The sequence below is a fragment of the Bos javanicus genome, chromosome 2 (assembly GCF_032452875.1).
Source record: "Bos javanicus breed banteng chromosome 2, ARS-OSU_banteng_1.0, whole genome shotgun sequence".
NCBI lineage: Eukaryota > Metazoa > Chordata > Mammalia > Artiodactyla > Bovidae > Bos > Bos javanicus.
Window position 1 is genome coordinate 91,798,105 of NC_083869.1, and position 27,083 is coordinate 91,825,187.

Below are 27,083 nucleotides of genomic sequence, written 5' to 3' on the forward strand. Positions count from 1 at the left end.
TTTTTTTAAAAAAAATTAAGAATTAAACTAAAATTAGGTTTGGTAACTACAGAAGAAAAGAGCTTTATCACCACAAACGTTATTTCTCCTGACTGGAGATGAAGAGAATGACCTTATGAAATCCTGTGCTGTGCTGGTTGTGCTTAGTCGTCCGTTGCGTCCGACTCTTTGCAACCCCACGGACTGTAGCCCACCAGGCTCCTCTGTCCACGGAATTCTCCAGGCAAGAACACTGGAGTGGGTTGCCATGCCCTCCTCCAGGGGATCTTCCCAACCCAGGGATCAAACCCAGGTCTCCAGTATTGCAGGTGGATTCTCTGCCATCTGAGCCACCAGGGAAGCCCAAGAATACTAGGGTGGGTAGCCAATCCTTTCTCCAGGGGATCTTCCTGACCCAGGAATCAAACTGGGAATCTCCTGCATTGCAGGAGGATTCTTTACCAGCCGAGCTACCAGAGCAGCCCTAGTAAAGCGTTCTTCTCAAAACTCATCATTAACAGGTTATGGTCACAAACATGTCTGCCTTTCAAAATGATCTAACGAGAATTACATGAACAGCTTCTCAGTTTCAATTCCAGAATGATATGGAAAGAGATACAGAAAAAAACCGGTACTTTAAGTTTCCACTTTACCATCTACTCTGCTACTGGTTAACGAATTTCGTACTTAAGCAATTTAAACAAAAGTTCTTCCCAGAGATATTAGTTAAGAGTGAATGAAATAAGTCTTGTTCTAATGTTTTCATTGTTGTAAAGTTGTGTGCATGCTTGTTCATGCTGACTTTGTGACCCTATGGACTACAGCCTGCCAGGCTCCTCTGTCCATGGGGTTTTCCAGGCAAGAGTACTGGAGCAGGCTGTCATTTTTTACTCCAGGGGGTCTTCCCAACTCAGGGATCAAACCTACATCTCCTGCTGCATCTCCTGTGTGTCCTGCATTGTCAGGTGGATTCTTTACCACTGAGCCACCTGGGAAACCCGTCATAAAGTTAGAGTTGTTTAATACAGTTAATTAACTATCTTTATATATATTGAATATAATGTATTAACCAGGGTAGTAATAGTATTTGCTTTTATTCTAAAAAGTGATATTGTTTAGAGGACAAAATAATTCTTTAAAAGACAAAACAAAGATCCAATAAAAGAAAATGAAAAAACTTTGCCACTGTTTTAAAATAAAGCCAGGGATGAAACTTCGTCAGTATTCTGGGATCATGTAATAGAAAATATCTGCATGTGAGGATATCATTTATGTTGTAAAATGTGTTCACTCCACTGTTACGAAATAGGATTTGCTAAAATTTAGATTTTTACATTTTAGGCTTTAAAACTTTTTAGCCAGCAACTCAATTTATAAAACAGATTTTAGAAATCCCTCTCGATACACAGAACTTCTGTCAAAAGCATTAAAAAAAAAAAAACCTCCTTAAACTAACCACAGAAGAGAGTATCTTGTGTACCTAGAGTTACTATTCATTTACTTGTTAATGCTTTGGACATTTTCTCTTTATAGCAGTATTTTAAAACATAACCTGTGTTCATATCCTGAGGTCTACACAGTAAAATTTGAACACATAGTGATGACTTAAAATTCTCAACCAGTTTTTCACGCACTGTTTCTAACCTGAGTGAGTTTGTCTAGCTCCCCTAGCCAGGCTCCAAACATTTTGTCTAGGTCCTGATCTTCCTTGTCACTGTCTTCTTCAGCACCATGGTCAATTTCTTCATCCGATAGCTGCTCCATCTGAAATACAGATATGTGTATAATGAACAATTATATGATAAACTTGAAAAATCATGCAGTTTATGTTCTGATATATATTCAAACCTTGAAAACCAAAGACTATATTATAAAAGGAAACTGGAAGTCATAAATGTAGATAAGGTTGACAAGTGAATAGAAATGAGCAATTAAGTCTCAAATTTTTAGAAAAACAAACTATCGGATAATACTTTGGCCACCTGATACAAAGAGCTGACTCATTGGAAAAGACCCTGATGCTGGGAAAGACTGAGGGCAGGAGGAGAAAGGGACGACAGAGGATGAGATGGTTGGATGGGATCACCAACTCAATGGACATGGGTTTGGGTGGACTCCGGGAGTTGGTGATGGACAGGGAGGCCTGGCGTACTGCCGTTCATGGGGTCGAAAAGAGTCAGACATGATTGAGTGACTGAACTGAGTCAGAAGTAATAATTTTTAAATCACAAACCACTCCCATTAATCAGAGGACATTATGGTAGTACAGTTCTCTCCACTAATAGATCTTGCAACACACCAAATAGCACAGAATAATAATTTCAGAAGACTTTAGTAAGTTATTATCTTACTTATTCTGTAAAAATCCATTCAAATAAGTATCTCACCCAAAAAGCATTTCACATAAAAGACAATGCAAAATCTTGAATCTATTAATAGTTCAGTTTGTTGAATTTGTTCTTCCATCTTATCCTTCCTTTCTAACCATTTAAAAATTCAAGGAACTAAAACTCAAATAGGAAACGTCAGAAAATTAGAATTGAATACATTAAATTCATATACAAAATTTCCTACATGTGGTGACTTTTCATGTTTAAGTCCCCTGAAAGAAGAGATATTTTCTTTTTTCCCATTAATAAAATGGTATGACATGGAATTTGCATATTATTTTGTGAAGGGAGGAAAAGTTACATAAAACAAAGATCAATGACTGACCAGATACTTAAAATTCTTTAAGATTAATCTGATTAATATATTTCATTATTAAACGCTCTAAGAAATCTTCAGTAACACTTAAGCTTTTTTTTTTAAATCAACATATCCCAAATTTACTTGACCACATTATCTTTTCCTTCTATTTGGAGCAATACCTGTTAACTTTCTAGAGACATAATGAATATCTTCATTGTACATGCCATACTCTTGACTCACATTTACGAAGACACACATTTTGTTCCAGTGGATCTGGGCAATATTCAAAATACAACCTGTCAGCTAGCCTGAACAATTTTTCAGAGTAAAGATATCCTTAATCTAGAATAAGAATTTGTATACATCTTATACTTCCAAAGCGGCAATCCACAAAATCACCTCTGTGATCCTTATATGTAGTTATGAGATACATAAGGAATTTAACTATATAATTAGATGCCATGAAGTTAAACTTTAAACCTGATTTTATTATATAAAATTTTATAGAAATGGTCAAGCAAATACTGTTGCAAAATCAAAACTGAATTTAGTTCTAATGACGTTGAAAATCAGATATCCCACTTAACCAATTAAGAAATTCTCATTTCTTAATTTCACTACTGTAAGAATGTATATTTCAGGGCATTCTACCTTGACAAATGGAACATGAATCAACTAATTCTCAAATGCATACTTGTGGCTCTTAAAGAGATTTTGTTTTTATAGTTAACTTGTATTAATACTATTTCTTAGGTTTTTATTTAGTGCTGAATTACTTACAGATCAATCTCAATAGAAACCTGTTATTGTATTTCATTAAGTTAGCTACTTATGAAAAACAAAAAACTGCAAAGAAAAAGCTCATCTGATCAGGCTGACTTAATTACTCAAATAATGCTAGTTTGAGAACATCAAAGAGCAGTAATACTCGGTTTTCCTAATGAGGGCCAACAAGCAACAGAACTTGAAATCTAACAGTCAACTTCCTTTTCTTCCGTACTCTTCAAAACTAAACACACTGGAATAACCCAGAAGCAAAGATATTCGAGGAGGAATTCTGCTTTAATATAATAAACACTTACGCTTGCACTTCCCTCTGAGCACACACTGTAAATGTCCAAAAAGAAGATACGACACTGGAAAAATGAAACATCAGGAATACAATTTTATAGTGCAAACACAAAATAGTTCAAAATGAATATGAGTATTTTAAATTATCATGGATCCAAACAGAATTCTTCACACCAAAGTTTGGTGTGTTTTGTGAGTTTTTTATTATTATTCAAACCCAGTAATTATTTGGACTTTAAAATTTTTCTTTAAATATTTTAATAAAAATAAATAAATATTTTAATAGTTTTATTTTTATTTAGACAACTACTGACTCAAGGAACATATGACTTAAGGAACAATAACAGAGTCATGAAATAAATGAAAAACTTGAAAAAATGATTAGACTTTTACCATTTATGTAACTTTTGCTAATTTTGTCCTTTTCTTGAATTTCTGTCACCACATGGGTTATTTTATCTAAATGAACTTTACATTTTATTCAGATACTTCTCCATAAAAATTTAGGTCCTACTACATTTCTGGAATCAAGATTGCCAGGAGAAATATCAATAATCTCAGATATGCAGATGACACCACCCTTATGGCAGAATGTGAAGAGGAACTAAAGAGCCTCTTGATGAAAAGTGAAACAGGAGAGTAAAAAATTTGGCTTAAAACTCAACATTCAGAAAACGAAGATCATGGCATCCAGTCCCATCACTTTATGGCAAATAGACGGAGAAACAGTGGAAACAGTGTCAGACTTTATTTTTTGGGCTCCAAAATCACTGCAGATGGTGACTGCAGCCATGAAATTAAAAGATGCTTACTCCTTGGAAGAAAGTTATGACCAACCTAGATAGCATATTCAAAAGCAGAGACATTACTTTGCCAACAAAGGTCCATCTACTCAAGGCTATGGTTTTTCCAGTGGTCATGTATGGATGTGAGAGTTGGACTGTGAAGAAAGCTGAGGGCCGAAGAATTGATGCTTTTGAACTGTGGTGTTGGAGAAGGCTCCTGAGAGTCCCTTGGACTGCAAGGAGATCCAACCAGTCCACGCTAAAGAAGATCAGTCCTGGGTGTTCACTGGAAGGACTGATATTGAAGCTGAAACTCCAACACTTTGGCCACCTCATGCAGAGTTGACTCACTGGAAAAGACCCTGATGCTGGGAGGGATTGGGCGCAGGAGGAGAAGGGGACGACAGAGGATGAGATGGCTGGATGGCATCACTGACTCGATGCACAAGAGTTTGGATGAACTCTGGGAACTGGTGATGGACAGGGATGCCTGGTGTGCTGCAATTCACGGGGTCGCAAAGAGTCGGACACAACTGAGCGACTGAACTGAACATTTCTTAAAGGATCTATACTCTGCAACAGCACTCTCCATTCCCTGGAAGGTGATGTTAATCCTTATTCTTCTACCCCCAATACGGAATTGTTTCTATTTACTATACACAACAAATCAGGAGCCCCCAGAAAGTTTACAGGCTCTGCACTGTTCAAAGTCAGCAAATCTGGTAAGGCGATTCATTCTTTACTATGTATCAATCCTGTCTCCAATTAAATCACAATTTCAAACCTGAATTTTCCCAACATGATATAATGCCCCTACTAGAAATGATGACAGAAGAAAATGCAAATTAAATTATACAACAGTCAACTTTCCCTCCAAACAAAAAGGGAAATTAAAAAAAAAAAGAAAGAAAAAACTCATTAATTTTATTTTAAAAATGATTAGGATTTAAATGGATAGCTTCTAATGTGATGTTTTTCCTTAATGATGTGGAAATAGGCCCAAGGAAACTATAATACATACTAGAACAAATACTATTAAATTACTCTATTAAATTAGGTACTTTAGGAGGAACATTAAAGTTTCACTCAAATTCCCCGTTCCATTACATCTGATGGAAACTATGTCCTTAAGAAACAAATATACCCTGCCACAAAGGAAAAGGTTTACTCTTCCAAAGCACAGATGTACTGAACACAGAACACAACTCAGAGCTGCTACAAATCAAGAAGGCCCCAAGTGGTCCTGGTCTTCAGGGACCTCATTGACCACTCTTCCCACTCTCTCCTCCAGCGACACTGTCCTGCCCGCTGGTGTTCCTTGGAGCAGGTTGAGGGAAGGAAAGGTGTGGATTCTGTTTTGAAGTCAGATTGAGAGATGCCTGGCAAACATCCAACTGGCAAAAATGAGGAAATTAGGACCCGGGCATTAGAAAGTTTAGTTAGCTTGAGTATTATTTCAAAACCATATGTTTGTTACAGAAAATAACAGGTTAAAGCTAATAATAATTTAACTATATTTTAAACTAGTTTATTCATGAAGTGAAAATAGGAATAAGGGGGAATGATCCATCATCGTTTATATGCTAATTGGTTTCATTTCACAGATAACAGTGAATAACTGTGCTTCAATTACTACAGGTTAAAATGTGTAATACACATAGTAAGGCTCCACTAAACATAATGAATCTATCCATTTAGTATGCTTTAGTATGAACAATATTATATTATTCCCACTAAGTTTTCCATGAAGTTAATTATTCAAGCATAATTTCCCTATTAACCTTATTCTTGGAAGACATTTTGGTTTACTATTCGATTTCCTCACTGCAAGATGGAATGATGATCTTTATCAAGAAGGTGGGCTTAGAATAGAGCTTAAGGATTTGAATAAACATATTCCAGGTAGGGCAAATTATAAAAAGCAAAGAAGACGGTCTGTTTTTGTGAGACCATCAAGTAAAACAAGAGGGAAGAGTCCTGAGATTTAAAAGTCAAGGACTAAGGAAGGACTTTCAGGTCATACAAGACCTTGAAAGCCAAGCCTATTTTTTTTTTTTCTCTCCCTCCAGAAGGCAACTAGGAAGAACTAAACACAGACGTGAAGGAGGTAAGGGGAGAACTAGTAGCCAAGGGAACATGGTACCTGTATAAGTGTTATTAGAAAAGTGAAAGACCATCAGAAGGCCACTCTGGACATTAGAGAGATGTTTAGAGACAATTTAGAGTTTAAAGAGAAATTAGATAGAAATCAGTCTTGAGAGGAAGTACAACTTACACAAGTCACATACTTGGAGTGGCACCCTAGCTATATACCATGTATTTTTCTTGCCACTCCAAGTATGTGACTTGTGTAAGTTGTACTTTCTCTCAAGACTAATTTCTATCTAATTTATCTTTAAATTCTAAACTCTAAATGGCTTAACATTTCTGGAGCATAGGATGTGTGCTGTCGACCCATGGAAAATAGGGCTGGAGAGTAGGTGGGGCAACATTAAAAGCCACATCAAAGTTTGGACTTGATGCCACACAGCAATGTTTTTCCAGGTGTGGTCTGCTGATGACCTGCATGAAAATTACCTAGGGTGCTTCTTCTTAAAGTCAGCTTTTAAATGGCCTGCCAAAGGTCTACTGACTAGTAATTTCCAAGAGTGGAACATTTTTAACAATTCCCCCAGGGCTTTGCTTATACCCACAAAAGTCTGAGAACTGCAAGAGTATGTCATAACTACTGGGAGGACTTCCCAGACAAAAGCAATGCAGTTTTGCATGACCACAATTTGGTTAAAGGCAGAACACTCTAAATAAGCACTCCCGAAGACCATAAAGAAACTAAGCAGCACCACAATCTCCTAAGTAACGTAACACAACCCAATTACTCCTCCTCCATGGAAGAAGCAAGTTCCATGCTTCTTCTCAGCATTATTTAGAATTTCAGTTCTTCATGTCCAGTTAGGTTTCAATAGCTTGAACACAAAAACAGTTTTGAAAACACCACCTATGCTGCTTTAATTTGATAAATAATTCTAAAGAAAAACAGGCACCAGAGAAGAGGGGCTGTGAAGACTTCCAGGTTCAAGGAGTGCCCCCAACTGTGTAAGATACAACTCTTGCAAAATAAAGAGGAAGGAAACCTACATCAGACAAAAGAAACAATAAGGAAAAAAGCTCTGTTAAATTTAGTAAGGCAAAAAAAAAGAGGAAGAGAACCCATCAAAAGGAGGGAGGAAGTCAGAGCCGAGAAGGAAAAGGAGAGAAATAGGACACAACAAAATGTAAAATGAAGTGAGAACTGTGGGGGATAGAGGGCTATGAACTAACTCATTGGAATAAGGCACCAAAAGGGATGTTTCTCTCTGGACCTAAAACTCTAACTTAGTTCTGTTGTGAACTAAACAGTAGCATGTGCAAACTGCCCAAACAGGAACTGAGAACTTAATAAACCAATTGAAAACAGTATAAAGGCAAGGTTGGTAGAAAAGGAGAAAATAATAAATTGAGTTTACATGAGCTCTTTACAGAGTCAAGATATTAAACATGTGTGTAGAGCAACATTTTCCTCAGGTTTTACCTTTTAACTTTGTTGGACTTTTTTAACGCACTACTAAACTTTTTCAAGTTATTAAATGTAATGAAAACATTCTTACACTCTTTTATTCAGTAAATTCTTCTCCACCCAGAAGCCAGATAAATGTTTATATAAATTTTGTTTTATTTTGCTATTCATTCTTTAATGCAGTTACTACATTTTTACATGGGTAGCTTAGTTTCAGACAAAATGTGAAAGGGAGAACCTAAACTGATTTTCCCCAAAATTCTAAATTTCCCATGCTTGGTATAGTCTCTTAATTATATATCTATGCTCTATGCAGAAGAGCATATGGAGAAGGCAATGGCACCCCACTCCAGTACTCGTGCCTAGAAAATCCCATGGACGGAGGAGCCTGGTAGGCTGCAGTCCATGAGGTTGCTAAGAGTTGGACATGACTGAGCAACTTCACTTTCACTTTTCAGATTCATACATTGGAGAAGGAAATGGCAACCCACTCCAGTGTTCTTGCCTGGAGAATCCCAAGGACGGGGGAGCCTGGTGGGCTGCCATCCATGGGGTCGCACAGAGTCGGACACGACTGAAGCGACTTGGCAGCAGTAGCAGCATGCTCTATGCACACACTAGGTTCTTTTTTTGAGGATCATCTTCCAGTGTGAGCCTTTTCTCAAGTAAACATTACTTTATTCATGTTATTAATTTATAAAGCTGATGAGTTTTTTTAAAAAAATCAGAAGTTCCTTTCTGTATATTCAATCACTTAAATTTTCTCTGGAGGTTAGTACCCCTCAACAGAAAACACTCAAGTTCAAAATGGTGGTGGTTTAGTCGCTAAGCCATGTCCTACACATGTGATGCTATGGACTGTAGTCCGTCATGCTCCTCTGTCCATGGGATTTCCCAGGCAAGAATACTGGAGTGCGTTGCCATTTCCTTCTCCAGGGGATCTTCCTGACCCAAGGATCAAACCTGGGTCTCCTGCACTCAGGTGGGTCTCCTGCATTGCAGGCAGATTCTTTATCGACTGAGCCACAAAATACCTTGCCTACAAATAGCATTATGCAAGATACAAAGAAAGCAGAAAATATGTTCCATGATTTTGGAGAATGATAACCTTAACTATGGGAAAGGTGGTAAACACAGAGGTATCTTCATTAACAAATTCTCTAAGAACAAAGTTCCTTTTGTAGGCCTGTGCATAAAGAAAGCTATGGTCTCCTAAGAGTTGAAAGAGACTGAGAAAGAAGCAAAGTGCTGTATTATCCAAAGGCTTCTGCAGGAGCACGCCCAGTAGACAAACTGTCCATGGGGGAACTTGCATGGCCTGACTCTCTGGGAATGAGCTGACACCTGGTACTAAGTTTTGTAAAGTTTCTACATGGAATTGAACTCCCTAAAAAATAGAGAGGTGTACTATTCTTGGGCCAGCCACTGTGAACCCCTCCTTATCCAGAGGAAAGAGATATACTAATGGTGGTGACTCACATGCTTATATGCCTTCTCTATTTCTGTTTCTGTTTTTTGACAACCCAGGATGTAACACATCCTCTTCATTATCATGTACGTTAACTGTGAGGTAACTAAAGATCATATCAGATCAGATCAGATCAGTCACTCAGTCGTGTCCGACTCTTTGCGACCCCATGAATCACAGCACGCCAGGCCTCCCTGTCCATCACCAACTCCCAGAATTCACTCAAACTCACATCCATTGAGTTAGTGATGCCATCCAGCCATCTCATCCTCTGTCGTCCCCTTCTCCTCTTGCCCCCAATCCCTCCCAGCATCAGAGTCTTTTCCAAAGAGTCAACTCTTTGCATGAGGTGGCCCAAGTACTGGAGTTTCAGCTTTAGTATCATTCCTTCCAAAGAAATCCCAGGATTGATCTCCTTCAGAATGGACTGGTTGGATCTCCTTGCAGTCCAAGGGACTCTCAAGGGTCCTCTCCAACACCACAGTTCAAAAGCATCAATTCTTCAGCGCTCAGCCTTCTTCACAGTCCAACTCTCACATCCATACATGACCACAGGAAAAACCATAGCCTTGAAAGATCATATAAAGCAGCATTAAAAATAAACAAGAGCTCTTTTACAGCTGATAGAGGTTAGAATGCCTAAGAGCTAAAAGTCAAATCAAAGCCAATTTTGTTAATATGATGTTTTATTTACTTAAATACAATCCCCAGTAAAGGAATTCTTTGAACAGGATGAACCATATTCATGCTTTTATTTATACTGGATTTGCATATCTTAAGCTACTAAATCCCAAACAGGAACTGCTTATCTAAGTGGAAAAAACAATCTTAGCCCAGTGCTCTACAAGAAACTCCTAACATACTCAGAAATAAGATGTTTTAATGATCAGTTTTATAATCACTTATTACACATATACCACAAACCATAATCTGAATCACAGAGCAACTGAAAAACAAAAAACTGAAAACAAAAAATAATAAGTGTAAATTTCTTATGTTTATATTTTCAAGTTTATTTCAGAAACTGTGAGAAAATTAATTTGTTGTTTTTTAAGCCACCAAGTGTGTGGTGATTTGTTACACCAGTCCTATGAAACCAGTATCGTGTATAAGTGCGTGTGTATATATACGTATGTGTGTGTGCGTCTGTGTGCGTATATGTGGCTTCCACAGCTACATCCAGAGATGTTCATCTTACTCATTTTTCTCCACACTTGGGACCTTTCCTGCTATACTACATGGGTCTGAGGTTATCTTTGGAGGTGAGTGTTAGTTGTTCAGTTGTGTCTGACTCTTTGTGACCCCATGAACTGTAGCCCACCAGGCACATCTGTCATTGGGATTTCACAGGCAAGAATACTGGAGTGGATAGCCATTCCCTACTCCAGGAGATCTTCCCAACCCAGGGCTTGACCTCAGGTCTCCTGGGTTGCAGGCAGATTCTTTACCATCTGAGCCACCAGGGAAGCCCATAGTTATTTCTTTGGGATGGCTGATACTGTTAATGCACTCTCCAGATTCAACTGAAACAGAGGCTACAACTTTACTACTCTCTTGGGTAGGAGAAATTGTCTTGAAATTATTGAAAGCCTTATTAGGGTGGTGGTTGACTACTATTTTTTTCCACTTTTGTCCTATTCTCCTATAAGACAGCCAAATGCACAGCAGGAAATACAGCCCCTGAAGGGACCCCATACTTTGGGAGACAGAGAATGCTAGACACCTGTAGCCTGTAGCACAGAAGCCATTTGGATTGGCTTTTGAATCATCAGTATGAACTCAAGGTTTTCAACAGATAGAGGAAAAGGGAAGGCTAGAAATAGATATTATGTGTAGGTGTGTTTACAGATATGTCCACTGAAAAGGCCTCATAGCAGTAACACTTGAGTAGCAATTAGAATATCTAGATCCCAGTTTGGGGTTACATATTCTACCCCAAAAGTAATCAGAGATCCTTAAAACAATGATTCTAGAGAAAATAACAGGATGAGGCCCTAGAATACTGTGCCAGAAAATGTTCAATAAAGATGGGGACACGTCATAAGGACACAAGAGCCAGCCAGAAGGGGCCTATTCTGGGATCATTTAAGATCAAAATAAATTATGACACAAAGTATAACCTACTGATTAAAACAAGAATCCACAAATCAACACTGATATCAGTTATGTCTGACTCTTTGCAACCCCATGGACTGCAGCACACCAGGTTTCCCTGTCCATCACCAACTCGTGGAGATTGCTCAAACTCATGTCCATCGACTCAGTGATACCATCCAACCATCTTATCCTTTGTTGTCCCCTTCTCCTGCCTTCAATCTTTCCCAGAATCAGGGTATTTTCCAATGAGTCAGTTCTTTGCAGCAGGTGGCCCAAGTATTGGAGGTTCAGCTTCAGCATCAGTCTTTCCAATGAATATTTAGGACTTTCTTCCTTTAGGATTGACTGGTTGGATCTCCTTGCAATCCAAGGGACTCTCAAGAGTCTTCTCCAACACCACAGTTCAAAAGCATCAATTCTTCAGCACTCAGCTTTCTTTATGGTCCAACTCTCACATCCACACATGACTACTGGAAAAACTATAGCTTTGACTAGATGGACCCTTGTCAGCAAACTAAGGTCTCTGCTTTTCAATATGCTGTCTAGGTTGGTCACAGCTTTCCTTCCAAGGAGCAAGCATCTTTTAATTCCATGGCTGCTGTCACCATCTGCAGTGATTTTGGAGCCCCCTAAAAGAAAGTCTCTCACTGTTTCCACTGTTTTCTCATCTGTTTGCCATGAAGTGATGGGACGGGATGCCATGATCTTAATTTTCTGAATGTTGAGCTTTAAGCCAGCTTTTTCACTCTCCTCTTTCACTTTCATCAAGAGGCTCTTTAGTTCCTCTTCACTTTCTGCCATAAGGGTGGTGTTATCTGCATATCTGAGGTGCTTGATATTTCTCCTGGCAATCTTGATTCCAGCTTGTGCTTCTTACAGCCCAACATTTCACATGATGTACTCTGCATATAAGTTAAATAAGCCGGGTGACAATATACAGCCTTGACGTACTCCTTTCCCTATTTGGAACCAGTCCATTGTTCCATGTACGGTTCTAATTGTTGTTTCTTGACCTGCATACAGATTTCTCAGGAACCAGGTAAGGTAGTCTGGTATTCCCATCTCTTTAAGAATTTTCCACAGTTTGTTGTGATCCACACAGTCAAAGGTTTTGGCGTAGTCAATGAAGCAGAAGTAGATGTTTTTCTGGAACTCTCTTGCTTTTTCCATGATCCAACGGATGTTGGCAATTTGATCTCTTTTCTAAATCCAGCTTGAATATCTGGAAGTTCTCGGTTCACATACTGTTGAAGCCTTGCTTAGAGAATTTTGAGTATTATTTTGCTAGCGTGTGAGATGAGTGCAATTATGCGGTAGTTTGAACATTCTTTGGCATTGCCTTTCTTTGGGATTGGAATGAAAACTGACCTTCTCCAGTCCTGTGGCCACTGCTGAGTTTTCCAAATTTGCTGGCATGTTGAGTGCAACACTTTAACAGCATCATCTTTTAGGATTTAAAATAGCTCAGCTCGAATTCCATCACCTCCACTCCATCTTTTAGGATTTGAAATAGCTCAACTGGAATTCCATCACCTCCACTAGTAGTGATGCTTCCTAAGGCCCACTTGACTTCGCACTCCAGGATGTCTGGTTCTAGGTGAGTGATCACACCACTGTGGTTATATGGGTCATTAAGATCTTTTTTTATATAGTTTTGTGTATTCTTGCCACCTCTTCTTGATATCTTCTGCACCTGTTAGGTCCATAATGTTTCTGTCCTTAATTGTGCTCATCCTTGCATGAAATGTCCTCTTGGTATCTGTAATTTTCTTGAAGATACCTCTAGTCTTTATATCTGCTGCTGCTACTACTGCTAAGTCGCGTCAGTCATGTCTGACTCTGTGCGACCCCAAAGACGACAGCCCACCAGGCTCCCAAGTCCCTGGGATCCTCCAGGCAAGAACACTGGAGTGGGTTGCCATTTCCTTCTCCAATGCATGAAAGTGGAAAGTGAGAGTGAAGTCATTCAGTCATGTCTGACTCTTAGTGACCCCACGGACTTCAGCCTACCAGGCTCCTCCGTCCATGGGATTTTCCAGGCAAGAGTACTGGAGTGGGGTGCCATTGCCTTCTCCGAGTCTTTATATCTAGTTTGATATAAATAAACAATAGGCAAGAAAGTTTTCCTTACAGTAAAATGCCAACTAATTAACACAGAAGAAACAACAGACAATCACTGTTACAACCATTGTAGTAACAACTGATTCAGGCAAGAATCATCAATAGATGCTAACACTAGTGGATGAATATTTGATGAGACATTTATATATTTTCAAAGTATCACCCCACAAAGTACTGGAGGTATGCTGCCGTAACCAAGTTATCAACTTAACATCACCACTTCTGGGGCAAACGTTATGCTTCCTGAGGGGCTTCCCTGGCAGCTCAGACAGTAAAGAATCTGCCTGCAATTGAAGGCATATTCATTTTGTAGCATTCCTGACAAAAATTCATTACCTAAATTAATCCTGAGACGTTTTATAAAATAACTGGCCTGTAGTTTTCAAAACTGTTAACAGTGAAGAGCACAAAGAAAAGCTGAGGATACATTCCAGATTAAAGGAAAGGGCTTCCCTGGTGGCTCAGACAGTAGAGAATCTACCTGCAAATCAGGAGACTTGGGTGCGATCCCTGGGTCAGGAAGATCTCCCAGAGTACAGAATGGCTACCTACTCCAGCATTCTTGCCTGGGAAATCCCATGGACAGAGGGGCCTGGCAGGCTACAGTCTATGGGGTGGCAAACAGTCCGACGAGACTGAGCAACTAACACTTTCACCTTCCCCCACCGCCCCAAAGAGACAGCACGACTAAATGCAATGTTTGATCCTGCAGCTGGATCCTGGACCTAGAAAAGTCACATTATATATATAAACATAGCTACAAAGGACAAAATTGGGATAATTGACAAAATTTGATTATGAATTGTAGATTAGATCATGGTACTGTATCCCCCAATGTTACATTTCCTGATTTTGATAATAGTACTGATGTTATATGAGAATATCTTTGTTCCTAGGAAACATATTTAACCATAAAGAGGCATAATGCCTGCAACTTACTCTTAACTGGCTCATAAAAAAACCTGTTTGTGTGTGTGTGTAGATATGATACTCTTTGAACTACCAGGGAAGCCCCAGATAACGACGAGAGAGGCATGATAATTAGGCAAAATGTAAATAATAGGTGAATCTAGGTACAGGGAATATGGGAGTTGTTTATACTCTTCTTAAAACTTTTCCATAAGTCTAAAATTATATCACAATAAATTAAAGGAGAGAGCAGGGAGGGAAGGGAGACAAAAGAAAGAACAGTCTCTACTCCTCAAGAAGTTGTAGTTTAGTTAGGAAAATAAAATATGTCAACTAGCAAATCATTTAAAATTAAAAAATTAACTGAAGACAACTGCATATTTCTCCAACATATGGTTTTTATTATGTAGGCATGTGTTACCTTTTCTAAACTGCATTTGCCTGGTTCACTCAGTAAACTTTTTTAAGGTTATTTTGATCATCATAAAATTAGTTTTCCTTAGTGGAAATAAAAGCTTAGCAGCTTAGAAAAATAATTACTCATCAGTTAATTCTTTCAGAGGCAAAAGACAATCATTTCCAAACTCTGGATGAAAAAAACAAGTAACAAAGTGGAAAAAAAAAAGTTGATGAACATTACAAGTAGGTCAGGAAGAAATCAGAATACAGTTCTAAATCAAAGACTAGTGTTTAATCAAATAATAGAGCTAAAGTTAAACATAGATTTTAAGCTGGAGTTGTTTTTAAAGATGTTTTGATTTTTAAGTTTTTGTTACTAAATGGAGAACAAAGGGAGTTAACACTGAAACACTAGTTAACACCCTGCATTATTCATTAACATATTCCCTGACCTCTTGCCAACATCCAGGGATATGAACTGCCAGAGTTGACCAAATATCCCCACTCAACAAAGCCGAGATGTCTGCTTTCTGTTTCATCTCTCTCATTAATGTAAAAGTCCTAAGATATTTATAACATGTAACTGTACTGATAGAACACACATCCAATACAGTTCCCCATACAATCCATCTAAATAAAAATCACATTGCTAAACTGTAATTCAGTTCAGTTCAGTTCAGTCGCTCAGTCGTGTCCGACTCTTTGCGACCCCATGAATCACAGCACGCCAGGCCTCCCTGTCCATCACCAACTCCCGGAGTTCACTCAAACTCACATCCATCGAGTCGGTGATGCCATCCAGCCATCTCATCCTCTGTCGTCCCCTTCTCCTCCTGCCCCCAATCCCTCCCAGCATCAGATTATCACAGAACAATTCACCAGTGTCATCGTCAGGGAGGCGCAACCATTTTTCTAACTCCTTTTCATTTTGTTGACCACTATTTTGGTTCAGTTTCACAATGAATCATCCTCAGATTTTTCTAGTAACTTCAGACCAACCTTTCTTAAAAACTCTTTTCATGTCATGATTCTGCTCAAACATCCCACAAAGGTTCCCATGACATTCTGAATTAAATACAAACTCTTAATCAAACGATTTCAGACCCTCTCTGACATGACCTCAACCTAAATTTTCAACTTTGTTTTCTACCCTTCAATCAGTCAAAAAAACAAGCCAACTTTCCTATCTTGGCCTTTGTTCATGTTTTCAACCTGACTAAAATATATCAGCCTGTCAAAAGAGTGACAGAATACATCTCATTCCACTGAAATGACATAAACAATTACAAAAGGGAATTAACTGATAAAGGCAGTGAGAGCTGGAGATGGCAAAGGCATCAAAGGACCTGAGATTTTTGGCAAATTTCTGGAAGACAGAAACAGGGAGAATCATCCAGGCAGATGAACCAGAGCAGGAGCCAGAGTTCAAAACAACCATTTATTTGACAAATAAATGTTGTGTCATGTGCCAGACACTATTCTAGAAGCTCAGGAAACAGTTATACATGTGACAAATAAGGGACCCACTAACACTGAACTTACATTTTAGTGAAGGGAGAAAATTATTAACAACAAAATGAGACCCATGACAACCGTGGTGATAATCAAATTAGGGTTGTGTGGAAAGGGAGCAAGTAGCTGCTTTAGATTCAATGACCAGGGGAAGACCTCTCTGCATAGTAATATTTAATATGAGATATGAATGACAAGACAGAATCAGTCATACAAAGAGCAGAGAGAAAAGCATTCCAGGGAGAGGGAACAAGTTTGACAATGTCATGGAGCAGAAGCATTTATCTGATGAGAAGAGAGCCAGATCATGTAAGGATCTGTAAGCTAAGAAAAGGAGTTTAAATTTTATTCCAAGGAAGCCCTTTTGAGGGCAATAGAATCATCTCTCACAAAAGGCTGCACGCAGCAGAGGTGGGGACCATATGAAGGAGTCAGAGGGTAGATAGAGTGGGAAAAGGGATAAAGGTGGGAAAAAGGATGCTCAGCAGGAGAGCAGTCAGTATTCCCCACACCTGCACCTCCAGGGTAATGGTGGCATTTGCATCCAAGTAAAGGAAACTAGAAAAAAAGAACTCCTCCAGCCTGGTGGGTGGTGGTGGTTTAGCTGCTAAATCATGTCCAACTCTTGCAACCCCATGGACTGTAGTCCACCAGGCTCCTCTGTCGATGGGATTTCCCAGGCAAGAATACTGGAATGGGTTGCCATTTCCTTTTCCAGGGGATCTTCTTGACCCAGGGATTGAACCCACATATCCTGCATTGCAGGTGGATTTTTTACCAACTGAGCCACCAGGGAAGTCCCAGGGAAGCCTGGTAGCAAACTTAAATGCCTTCAGGAATCAGGTGGCCAATGTAAATTGCAGAAGCAGCCAGATGTAAACCAGTAGGGAGGTGGTGGAGTCTGAGAACCAGAGAACATACCATAGCTAAAAACATTTTAATTTTTAAAAGAAGTTTATTCGGGAATTAGATAGTGGTGAAGATGCACAACCTTGTGAATATCAGAACACACTGAAATTTACACTTTAAAAAAGTGAATGCTATGTATATCTTAATTTAAAGCAGATTAAAAAAAATTAAGTGCTATGCTAGTTAAACAAAAGAAGAATTAGATAATACCTCCTGTGACAGGCCCATGAACTTTGTACCTCTCTATGGCATTTATCACTAGTGAGCTTTGTATTGTGTGGTGGTTATTTGTGCACTAGCCTTCTCACTCTCCACACCCAACTAGGTTGCAGGCTTCTAGAAAGATACCATATGGTTTTCATTTTTCAACCCAGAGCAACTACTAAAGAATCAATTCTTCACCTGAATTTCTACTTTTTTTTTTCCTGCTAAATATTACTAATTTTAGGTGACTCAAAATTTAAGATGACATCAATTTAAGATGACTCAAAGCTAAAGGTGCATTTCTTTAAAAAAAAAAAAAAAAGTGGCTAACTTATCCAGCTTTCAAAAATACTAACTAAAGAAATCAACACATTTAATTTCTCTATAACAGAGGAGTGATTTAGAAAAAAATTCTACAATGCACTTTAGTTTCAGCAGACTCATAAAACAATTCGTTTCTAGGGATATAATTTGATTCAACAGCTGTGTTATATGGATTCTCATAAAAATTAACAAATGAGTATTAGTAAGGTTTTCTGTCAATGCAGAAGACACAAGAGATGCAGGTTTGATCCCTGGAAGATCCCCTGGAGGAGGGCATGGTAACCCACTCCAGCATTCATGCCTAGGAACCCCATGGACAGAGGAGCCTAGCTGACTACAGTCCACAGGGTCTCAAAGAGTCAGACATTACTGAAGTGACTTACATACGCACTGTACATGATAGAAACCTAAATCAAACTAGTCTTAAGCAAACAATTTATTAAATTCAAAGTATCAATGTAGTTTATCAATATTTATCACAATGTATCTCTTCACTCAACTTCCTCTATCTCTCTTTCTCTCCTTTCCAAGGTTTCATTCTAAAATTCTGTAATCCTGGGACTCCCCTGGTGGTCCATTAGTTGAGACTGCATCTTCTAATGCTGGGTGTGAGGGTTCGATCCCTAGTTGAAAGCTAAGATCCCACATGTCTTGTGGCCAAAAAATCAAATCATAAAACAGAGGCAATATTGTAACACATTCAATAAAGACTTTGAAAATGGGGGTAGAAAACACACAAAAATTCTATAATCCTGTTCTGCAACCTGCTTTACATATCATCACTTTAGATTCTCCTCATTCTGTTCCATCACTCCCTCTCTCAGTATCCCTCAAAGGAGCTAGTCCAAATTCCTACACATTCCTACTCAATTGTTGAGTAGTTGTTAAAAAAAAAAAAAAAGTTTCGAATTAACCAGAATTCTGAATAAAAACTCAAGGCTGGGAAGAAATCACTTCACTAATAAATCACACTTATAGTTGTTCTTCCTCTGTCTTTGCATTTTACTGTGGCAGGAGTCAGAAAGACAACCAAAGATGGCTCATGATTCCTGACATTAAACAACCACAAATAGATAAAGATAAATTAAGACTGACGGTCAAGATTTGTTTTGGGTACAGAGGATCGGGTCTATAGACTTACTGAAAGTTTCAGAACGAGTTTACGGGAATGTTTAGGCAATAGATGCTAAATCAACATCCTCTAACATTTAACACAAATTTTCTTAACAAGAAAACTTAAGTAAGTAAATCTTTCATTTTTAAGCCCTAAATATGAATTACTAAGAACAGACCTTCATTATCTAATACTACCAAAAAAGGGGTCCATTTAAGCAAAGTCTGCAAGATGCCACCAGCCTAAGCCCATCTAGCCTAGCCTTAACAAGGAGTAAGGAGACTGCAAATTCTTATTCTGCCAGTATATAGCAGGAACCATGGGCTAAATCATTTAAATCCTTAGGCCTCATTTTCTTTGTCAGCACATGCACACACACATACACACATACAGGACTAGTTAAATCAAAAGGTCTCTTTCCACCCCTCTCAACCCATTCTTCTCTGAAGTTCTATTATCAACATTTAATTACTGATTTCATTCTAAGTCCCTTCAAATATATCATCAGCCTTGTCTCTTTAGTTTTAATTGCAGAAGAAAAGGACCCAGGGCCAGCTACTCTTTAGGCATAGCACAAGGGGAGGATGAGGTTTGAGAAGATGGCATTTCTACCTTCTCTGCAGCCCAAACTCTCAAAACACATGACATCCCATCTAGAATCTAAAACTTATTCACGGTGCTTGACTTCTAGTAATTTAATACTTCTAGGGTTTTTCTGAGTTTCAGTTTTACCTCTCAGAATCTACTCATTTGGCTGAACAGTAGAAACGATCATGATTACAAGAAAGAATTAAATTTGACTTAAAAGAAAGAAAGTCACTCAGTCATGTCTGACTCTCTTGTGACCCCACGGAAAGTAGCCCACCAGGCTCCTCTGTCTCCAGGCAAGAATTCTGGAGGGCTATCAAAAAGTCTATCAACAATAAATGCTGGAGAGGGTGCAGAGAAAAGGGAACCCTCTTGCACTGTTGGTGGGAATGCACACTAGTACAGCCACTATGGAGAACAGTGTGGAGATTCCTTAAAAAACTGGAAATAGAACTGCCATACGACCCAGCAATCCCACTGCTGGGCATACACACCGAGGAAACCAGAATGGAAAGAGACACGTGTACCCCACTGTTCATCACAGCACTGTTTACAATAGCCAGGACATGGAAGCAACCTAGATGTCCATAGGCAGACAAATGGATAAGAAAGCTATGGTACATATACACAATGGAGTATTACTCAGCTATTAAAAAGAATGCATTTGAATCAGTTCTAATGAGGTGGATGAAACTGAAGCCTATTATACAGAGTAAAGTAAGGCAGAAAGAAAAACACCAATACAGTATATTAATGCATATATATGGAATTTAGAAAGATGGTAATGATGACCCTAAATGTGAGACAGCAAAAGAGACAGATGTAAAGAACAGACTTTTTGACTCTGTGGGAGAAGGCGAGGTTGGGATGATTTGAGAGAATAGCACTGAAACATGTATATTATCATATGTGAAATAGATCACCAGTCCAGGTTCGATGCACGAGACAGGGTGCTCAGGGCTGGTGCACCGGGATGACCCTGAGGGATGGGATGGGGAGGGAGGTGGGAGGCAGGTTCAGGATGGGGAACACATGTATACCCATGGCTGACTCATGTCAATGTATGGCAAAAACCACTACAATATTGTAAAGTAATTAGCCTCCAATTAAAATAAATAAATAAATTTTAAAAAAAAGGAATTCTGGAGTGGGTTGCTATTTCCTTCTCCAGGGGATCTTCCCAACCCAGGGATCAAACCTAGGTCATCCACATTTCAGGCAGATTCTTTACCAACTTAGCCACCAGGGAAGCCTTATCATGAAATGATCATGATTACAATAAAGAATTAAATTTGACTTACTGCACAACAAAGTATGGATTCCAAGAAGTACGAAAGGTGACTACCAGTGAGAGAATGAACAGTATTCCTGGAATGGGTTTGCTGCTGCTGCTAAGTCGCTTCAGTCATGTCCGACTCTGTGCGACCCCATAGACGGCAGCCCACCAGGCTCCCCCGTCCCTGGGATTCTCTAGGCAAGAACACTGGAGTGGGTTGCCATTTCCTTCTCCAATGCATGAAAGTGGAAAGTGAAAGTAGGAAGTCACTTGGTCATGTCCAACTCTCAGCGACGCCTTAGACTGCAGACTACCAGGCTCCTCCGTCCATGGGATTTTCCAGGCAAGAGTACTGGAGTGGGGTGCCACTGCCTTCTCCGGGAATGGGTTTACTGTACACCTAAAATTTATTTTGAGTTCAACTATCTTAAAAATCTATATTAATCTCACATTCTGCTCTATAAGTTAAAATAGAAAAAGTGTTGAAAACTGCCTATCATCAAGTAAATGTAGAACTCTAGGATAATAGTGACATTTATTCTGTGGCTGTGCATTTCCAGTCCCTCTAATCCCTCCGCCTGTATGCACCTGCACAGACACATCCTGGAGGAGCCTGGGAGTGCACTGCTCTAGTGTCAAAAAGCAGGAAAGCAGGAGGCATCAAGAGTCTATCCTATTACAATGAGGAAGTTGAAGTTCAAAGAAAGACGCAGCAGAAAACTTAAAAACATTTATCTGTTTTATTAAAACAGATAAAATTAAACAAAACTTTAACAAAAAATTAAAATTTAAAAGGAGAGGGTATTCAAAATACCAGTGATTCTCATCTTACCACATTGTTCAAATCATGGTCAGTGCCCTGTTTTTGTTAACAACTAAAATGTTCAGATGACTGGTACCATATCCACCATATCCAAAAGACATTCTTGGTTGCAATTTTTCACTCCATCACTGTTTCATATGTTTTCCCAGATGAAACAAATGAACTTCATTTGGTTAAGAGCTGGGGCTCTCCAGTTATTAATAACCTGATTCAAACACTGAATATCTTCATGAACTTGTACTAGCCTTCTTAAATCCTCCTAAACCTGTTTCCTCATTTGTAAAATCACTCCACATCTTTATGGTGAAACATACATGAAATAACAAAAGACTGAGACCAGTGTCTGGCACATCTATTGAGGGATTCCTATTTTCACTGTGGCCCAGTTTCTATCAATAATGTTTCCTTTTCTTCACTTCTCTGAGAGGGTGGTTGATAAAAACATTTAAAAGGGTTAAATACCATTGGTAGATTTACTTAAATCAGATTAATAAGTTGGGCACAGAAATAAATTATATACTTTCAGAGGCTGTCACAAGGAGGAATGTCTTTAACTTTGTTAAACCATGTCTGAAACAGACAAGCAAAACAGAAACATCTGCCACATCAAAAAGAGATCCCTTGAATTTAATCTTCACATTTGAGAGCAAAATGATCCCTGTGAACATCTCCACAATATTTGTTTTAATGATTAAAGGTAATGTTCATATCAACTATGGTGGTGGTGGTGTAGTCGCCAAGTCATGTCCGACTCTTGCGACCCCCATGGACTGTACTCTGCCAGGCTCCTCTGTCCGTGGGATTCTTCAGGCAAGAATACTGGAGTGGGTTGCATTTCCTTCCTCAGGGGATCTTCTCAACCCAGGAATAAAACCCAGGTCTTCTGCACTGCAGGCAGATTCTTTACCAACTGAGCTATGAAGGAAGACCCTAAGATGCTTCCATTTTTAAAAATAGAATGTCCACAACCAATTGAGTAGAAGAGTTTCTCCATCAACAGAAAACAAATCTAAGCTCCGTCTATTTTTCAAGAAGCAATTTAAGTTCACTTTCTTCATGAAACTGCCCTGGTGACTACAGCATGTATGTTCCTTTAAATCTCAGTCATATCATACTATTTGGCACTCCAGTATAGACTCCCATTGTTTTCTGTTGATACCATATATTCTGAATGCAAAGAGAAGAGGGATATTTTAAAATGTTAGTGAATCAATAGGAAGGTGGTGATAGTAGTTAATGCATGTGGAGTGCAAGCAGAAGGCTTGAAACCTCTTCAATAGTTGTCATGAAGCCTTTAAATATATGCCTGAGGTCCATCCAGTACATTCTGACTAGTAGACTGGGATGCAGTCTGCATATTTGTAGATTTTTAAAAATCCAATAAACAGTGACAATAGGATTAAAGATTATTTTTTAACCTTCATTCTTGAAGACAGTGGCATTTGAACATATCTATAACTTCATTGTCTGTAATGAAATTTTTTCAGATACAGAAGGTGGGAAAAATCAGCAAATCCACCTGATATGGTCGCAAAGAGTTGGACACAACTGAGCGACTGAACTGAATGACTGATGGTAAAACATGTTATTTTCCAAATGACTGAACAGTATTCCCAGTCTCATCTGCTCTTCTCACAACAATCTGCTATAATACTCTTCCTATTGAGAAGTAAAGTGTTCCTTCTCTGGTCTCAGGGGGGAGGGGGGAAACCTATGAACTATGGAAGAGGTGATCCTGAGAGTGACTTCCAGGGCTAGTTTATCAAAAGTGCCAAGCTTCCACTTGCTGTTTCTCTTGGAAAGCCACTGCTGGAACTCAACATTACACTGTGAGGAAGGCCAGGACACAGAAGGAGGCTAAGTGTAGAAACTAGCCCACAGTCCCAGCTGAGATCCCAGCTTCAACCACCAGACAGATAAGTGAGGAATCCTTTGAAGAGGGCTCCAGCTCCAGTTGCCCCTAACTGTAAATGCATGAGACATTCACAGCAAGAACCATCTAAGCCTGGTCAATCCCCAGAACCATTTGAAATAATAATAAAATGACTGCTACTGTCTTCAACCAATAACTTCTGGGGTGAACCACTGCACAGCAATAGACAATATAATACAGTGCTTCTCCTTGTGAAAAATACCTTGAGAGTGAGGGACCAAAGTTCTGAGAAAGCTTTACAGGATAAAAAGGATGGCAGGTCTAAAGAGCTGGCCAAGGAAAGTAGCCACAGATGGGGTGCAGCTGTAAGATGGTAAAGACCATGTGATTTCTCCCTTGTAAACCTCCAAATTGTCAATAAAATCAGTAAATTTATGAGACCCTTGGCTTGTAAAGGAAAAAGCTCTGTGCCCACAAGGACTAGAGGCAAAGACATAGGAGCAGAGAGAAGAGACCGTGAGGAAGTAAAGTCAGAAGTCGTGGAGAGGACTGGACAATCACAGGCTGTTGTGGTTGTTCAGTTGCCAAATCATGTCCCGCTCTCTGCGACCCCATGAACTGAAGCACACGAGGCTTCCCTGTCCCTCACCATCTCCTGGAGTTTGCCCAAGTTCATGTCCATCGCTTTGGTGATGCTGTCCAAGCATCTCATCCTGTTATCCCTGTCTTCTGCTTTCAATCTTTCCCAGCATCAAGGTCTTTTCCAATAAGTCGGTTGTTTGCATCAAGTGGCCAAAGTACTGGAGCTTCAGCATCAGTCCTTCCAATGAGTATTCAGAGTTGATTTCCTTTTGGATTGACTGGTTTGATCTCCTTGCTGTCCAAGGGACTCTCAAGAGAGTCTTCTCTAGCACTACAGCACAGAAGTGTTCACAGGCTAAAACACACCTAGATCATGCAGAGGGGCTCCAAATGAATTCTGAAGTTTAAAAGTGAACTTTCCTTTTCAGTTAAACATACATCCAGAGTTGAGTTTCTTTACAACAAAAACTACCACGTTTTTTTTTTTTTTTTTGCTGTTACCTGCATGCTTCTCACTCAGAAGACCAAAGCTTAAATATTACTATTTAAGAATAAATACTGACAGAATTCTAGGTTCACACAAAATTAAATGTTTATTTGTACTAAAAAAAAAAGTACAGTTATTTTTTACTTAGGATCACTACTTAACAAGAAATAATATTGTTTGTTCAACAAATAATTAATGAAATACTACTATGAGCCGGGTGTTATATAGATAAACACAGAGAATACAGCTATTTAAAGGGTAGCCTCGGTGCCTGCCTCAGGCAGTTTTATTACAATCTCCAACAAAAGAAAACAACTTTTACATCTTTCATATGCTTTACTTTTAAAACTAACCTGCCTATGTTAAAATATTTTAAATTGGAAGGGTTTTTTATTATACACATACACACACAGTAGGGAAAAAGGTTAGAGAAGACAACTTTTGTAAGAATACATTCAGCATTCTCAGAGTAAATCAATATACTTGCAGCCATCAAATACTTGTAGAAATGAAAAAATATATAACTGGATATTTTACTTGATTCTACATGATTTAAAAAATAAATATGTTTTTCCAAAAAGCTCGCAGGAAGTAAAATCAGTCAAGGCTTCTGTTAGCCAAATAATCATCTAAATTATCTACACAGATGTCACAACATAAGAGTTATTAATGCATTTTAGGCAACGCTCCAGTATCAAACACTCTTACAGGCAGGACAGATAATACTTCTTTAAACAAAACCCTTATACCCCACTGTGAATAAACATAAACAACAATGTTTTTATTTAAAACTCTTTAGTAGAAGTTTTAATTTGTGATTAGAGAACATTTCTTAATGAAAGTTTGAAAGAATACAATTTTCAAGGATAAAAAAACTTCACTGAATATGCTACAGAGCCTTGTACTCCTTATCCTAGCAACTATATTTCTAGAAATGTACTAAAGAAAAAAACACAGATTTCATATTCATCAAGTTGGCAAAAACAGTAAGTGTGATAAAATGAAGAGGTGAGGAGGTTGTGGAGCAATGAGAAAACTGCCAGGAGGGACATATACTTCCCACCCTTTGGGAGAGCCTGCTGGAGATTATGTACTTTATGATCCTGCAATACCACTTCTCAGTGTCCAAACATGTAGGAGACAAGCACCAGGAGAAATATAGCAGGATGTTCACTGCAGCATCCTCTTTATCTAACTATCCCTGCTCAGAAGGGGAATGGAAAGCTGGCTTATTCTGATAAAAAGAACGAACTGGATCTACAAGAAACTGTATGAATAATTTCAAATTACAGTTGAGTAAAAAATGCAAAATTTAAAAGATATAATTAGTTGTTTATATAAAATTAAAAGCACAGAGAGTAATAAGTATATTTTATGGACACACATTTATTAAATGCACTAAAATATGCACCAGAACAACATGAACCATTTTCTGGGGGAGGATTTAACCTGTTACTTCTCCTTAAACAAAGTATTTGAAGCAAAATATAAATGACTGACTACTCCTGGTGGTAAGTATGTAGATGTCTATCATATTTTACACTTTGGTTTAAAATTTTTCCAAATTTAAGACAGTATTAGGAAGAAATTCAAAACACAAAGATTGTGAACAAGTATGGTTACTAAAGCCAAATATTAAACATACACACACACACACACACACACACGGGAGGAGAAAGGCAACTAAATATCCCACAAGAAAAGAAAAACTGAGTAAATTCAAGTGTGTTTTATGTCCATCCTGTATTACAATACAGATGGTGTAAATTCATAAAGCATTTAATGCAAGGGGAAATGCTAGTGATGTAAACATTTGAATGAAATAAGAACTAAATTACACATACAATAGTGAGCTATATAAATAGGCGCACACACACATACACAGAAAATATACCAGAAAATTTAACTGTAATCAGTTCTGGGCAGTAGGATTATGTTTTATTTTCTTCTTTATACACTTCTAACTAAGAGTTGCAATGGCCTTCCCCGGTGGCTCAGGTGGTAAAGAATCCAACTGCAATGCGGGAAACCTGGGTTGGATACCTAGATCCCTCCAGTATTCTTGCCTGGAAAATCCCCATGGACAGAGGAGTCTGGCGGGCTACAGTCCATGGGGTCACACAGAGTCAGACACAACTGAGTGACTGAGCACGGCAGAGCATAAGAGTTGAATATTTCCATTAGTATTATTAATGAAAGGGGGAAGAAAAGACAGCAAACTATAAAATGCAAACTCAAAAACCCTCTGGTAAGAACTTATGCCCCAATTAAAGTGGTAAGATTCTGTTTTACTTCTGATTCTACAACTATGATTATGT

At 38.6% G+C, this 27,083-nt stretch overlaps 1 protein-coding gene across 6 annotated transcripts in view; it reads right to left on the reverse strand.

The window, feature by feature from the left end:
• The window catches only part of RAPH1 (Ras association (RalGDS/AF-6) and pleckstrin homology domains 1), a 103,064-nt gene that overhangs the window by 59,272 nt on the left and 16,709 nt on the right, over positions 1 to 27,083 (reverse strand). For all 6 annotated transcript variants that reach the window (XM_061381793.1, XM_061381802.1, XM_061381797.1 and 3 more), the window contains exon 2: positions 1,624 to 1,743. In XM_061381793.1, coding sequence (XP_061237777.1) covers positions 1,624 to 1,743 — 120 coding nt within the window. The remainder of the gene's footprint in view (positions 1 to 1,623; positions 1,744 to 27,083) is intronic.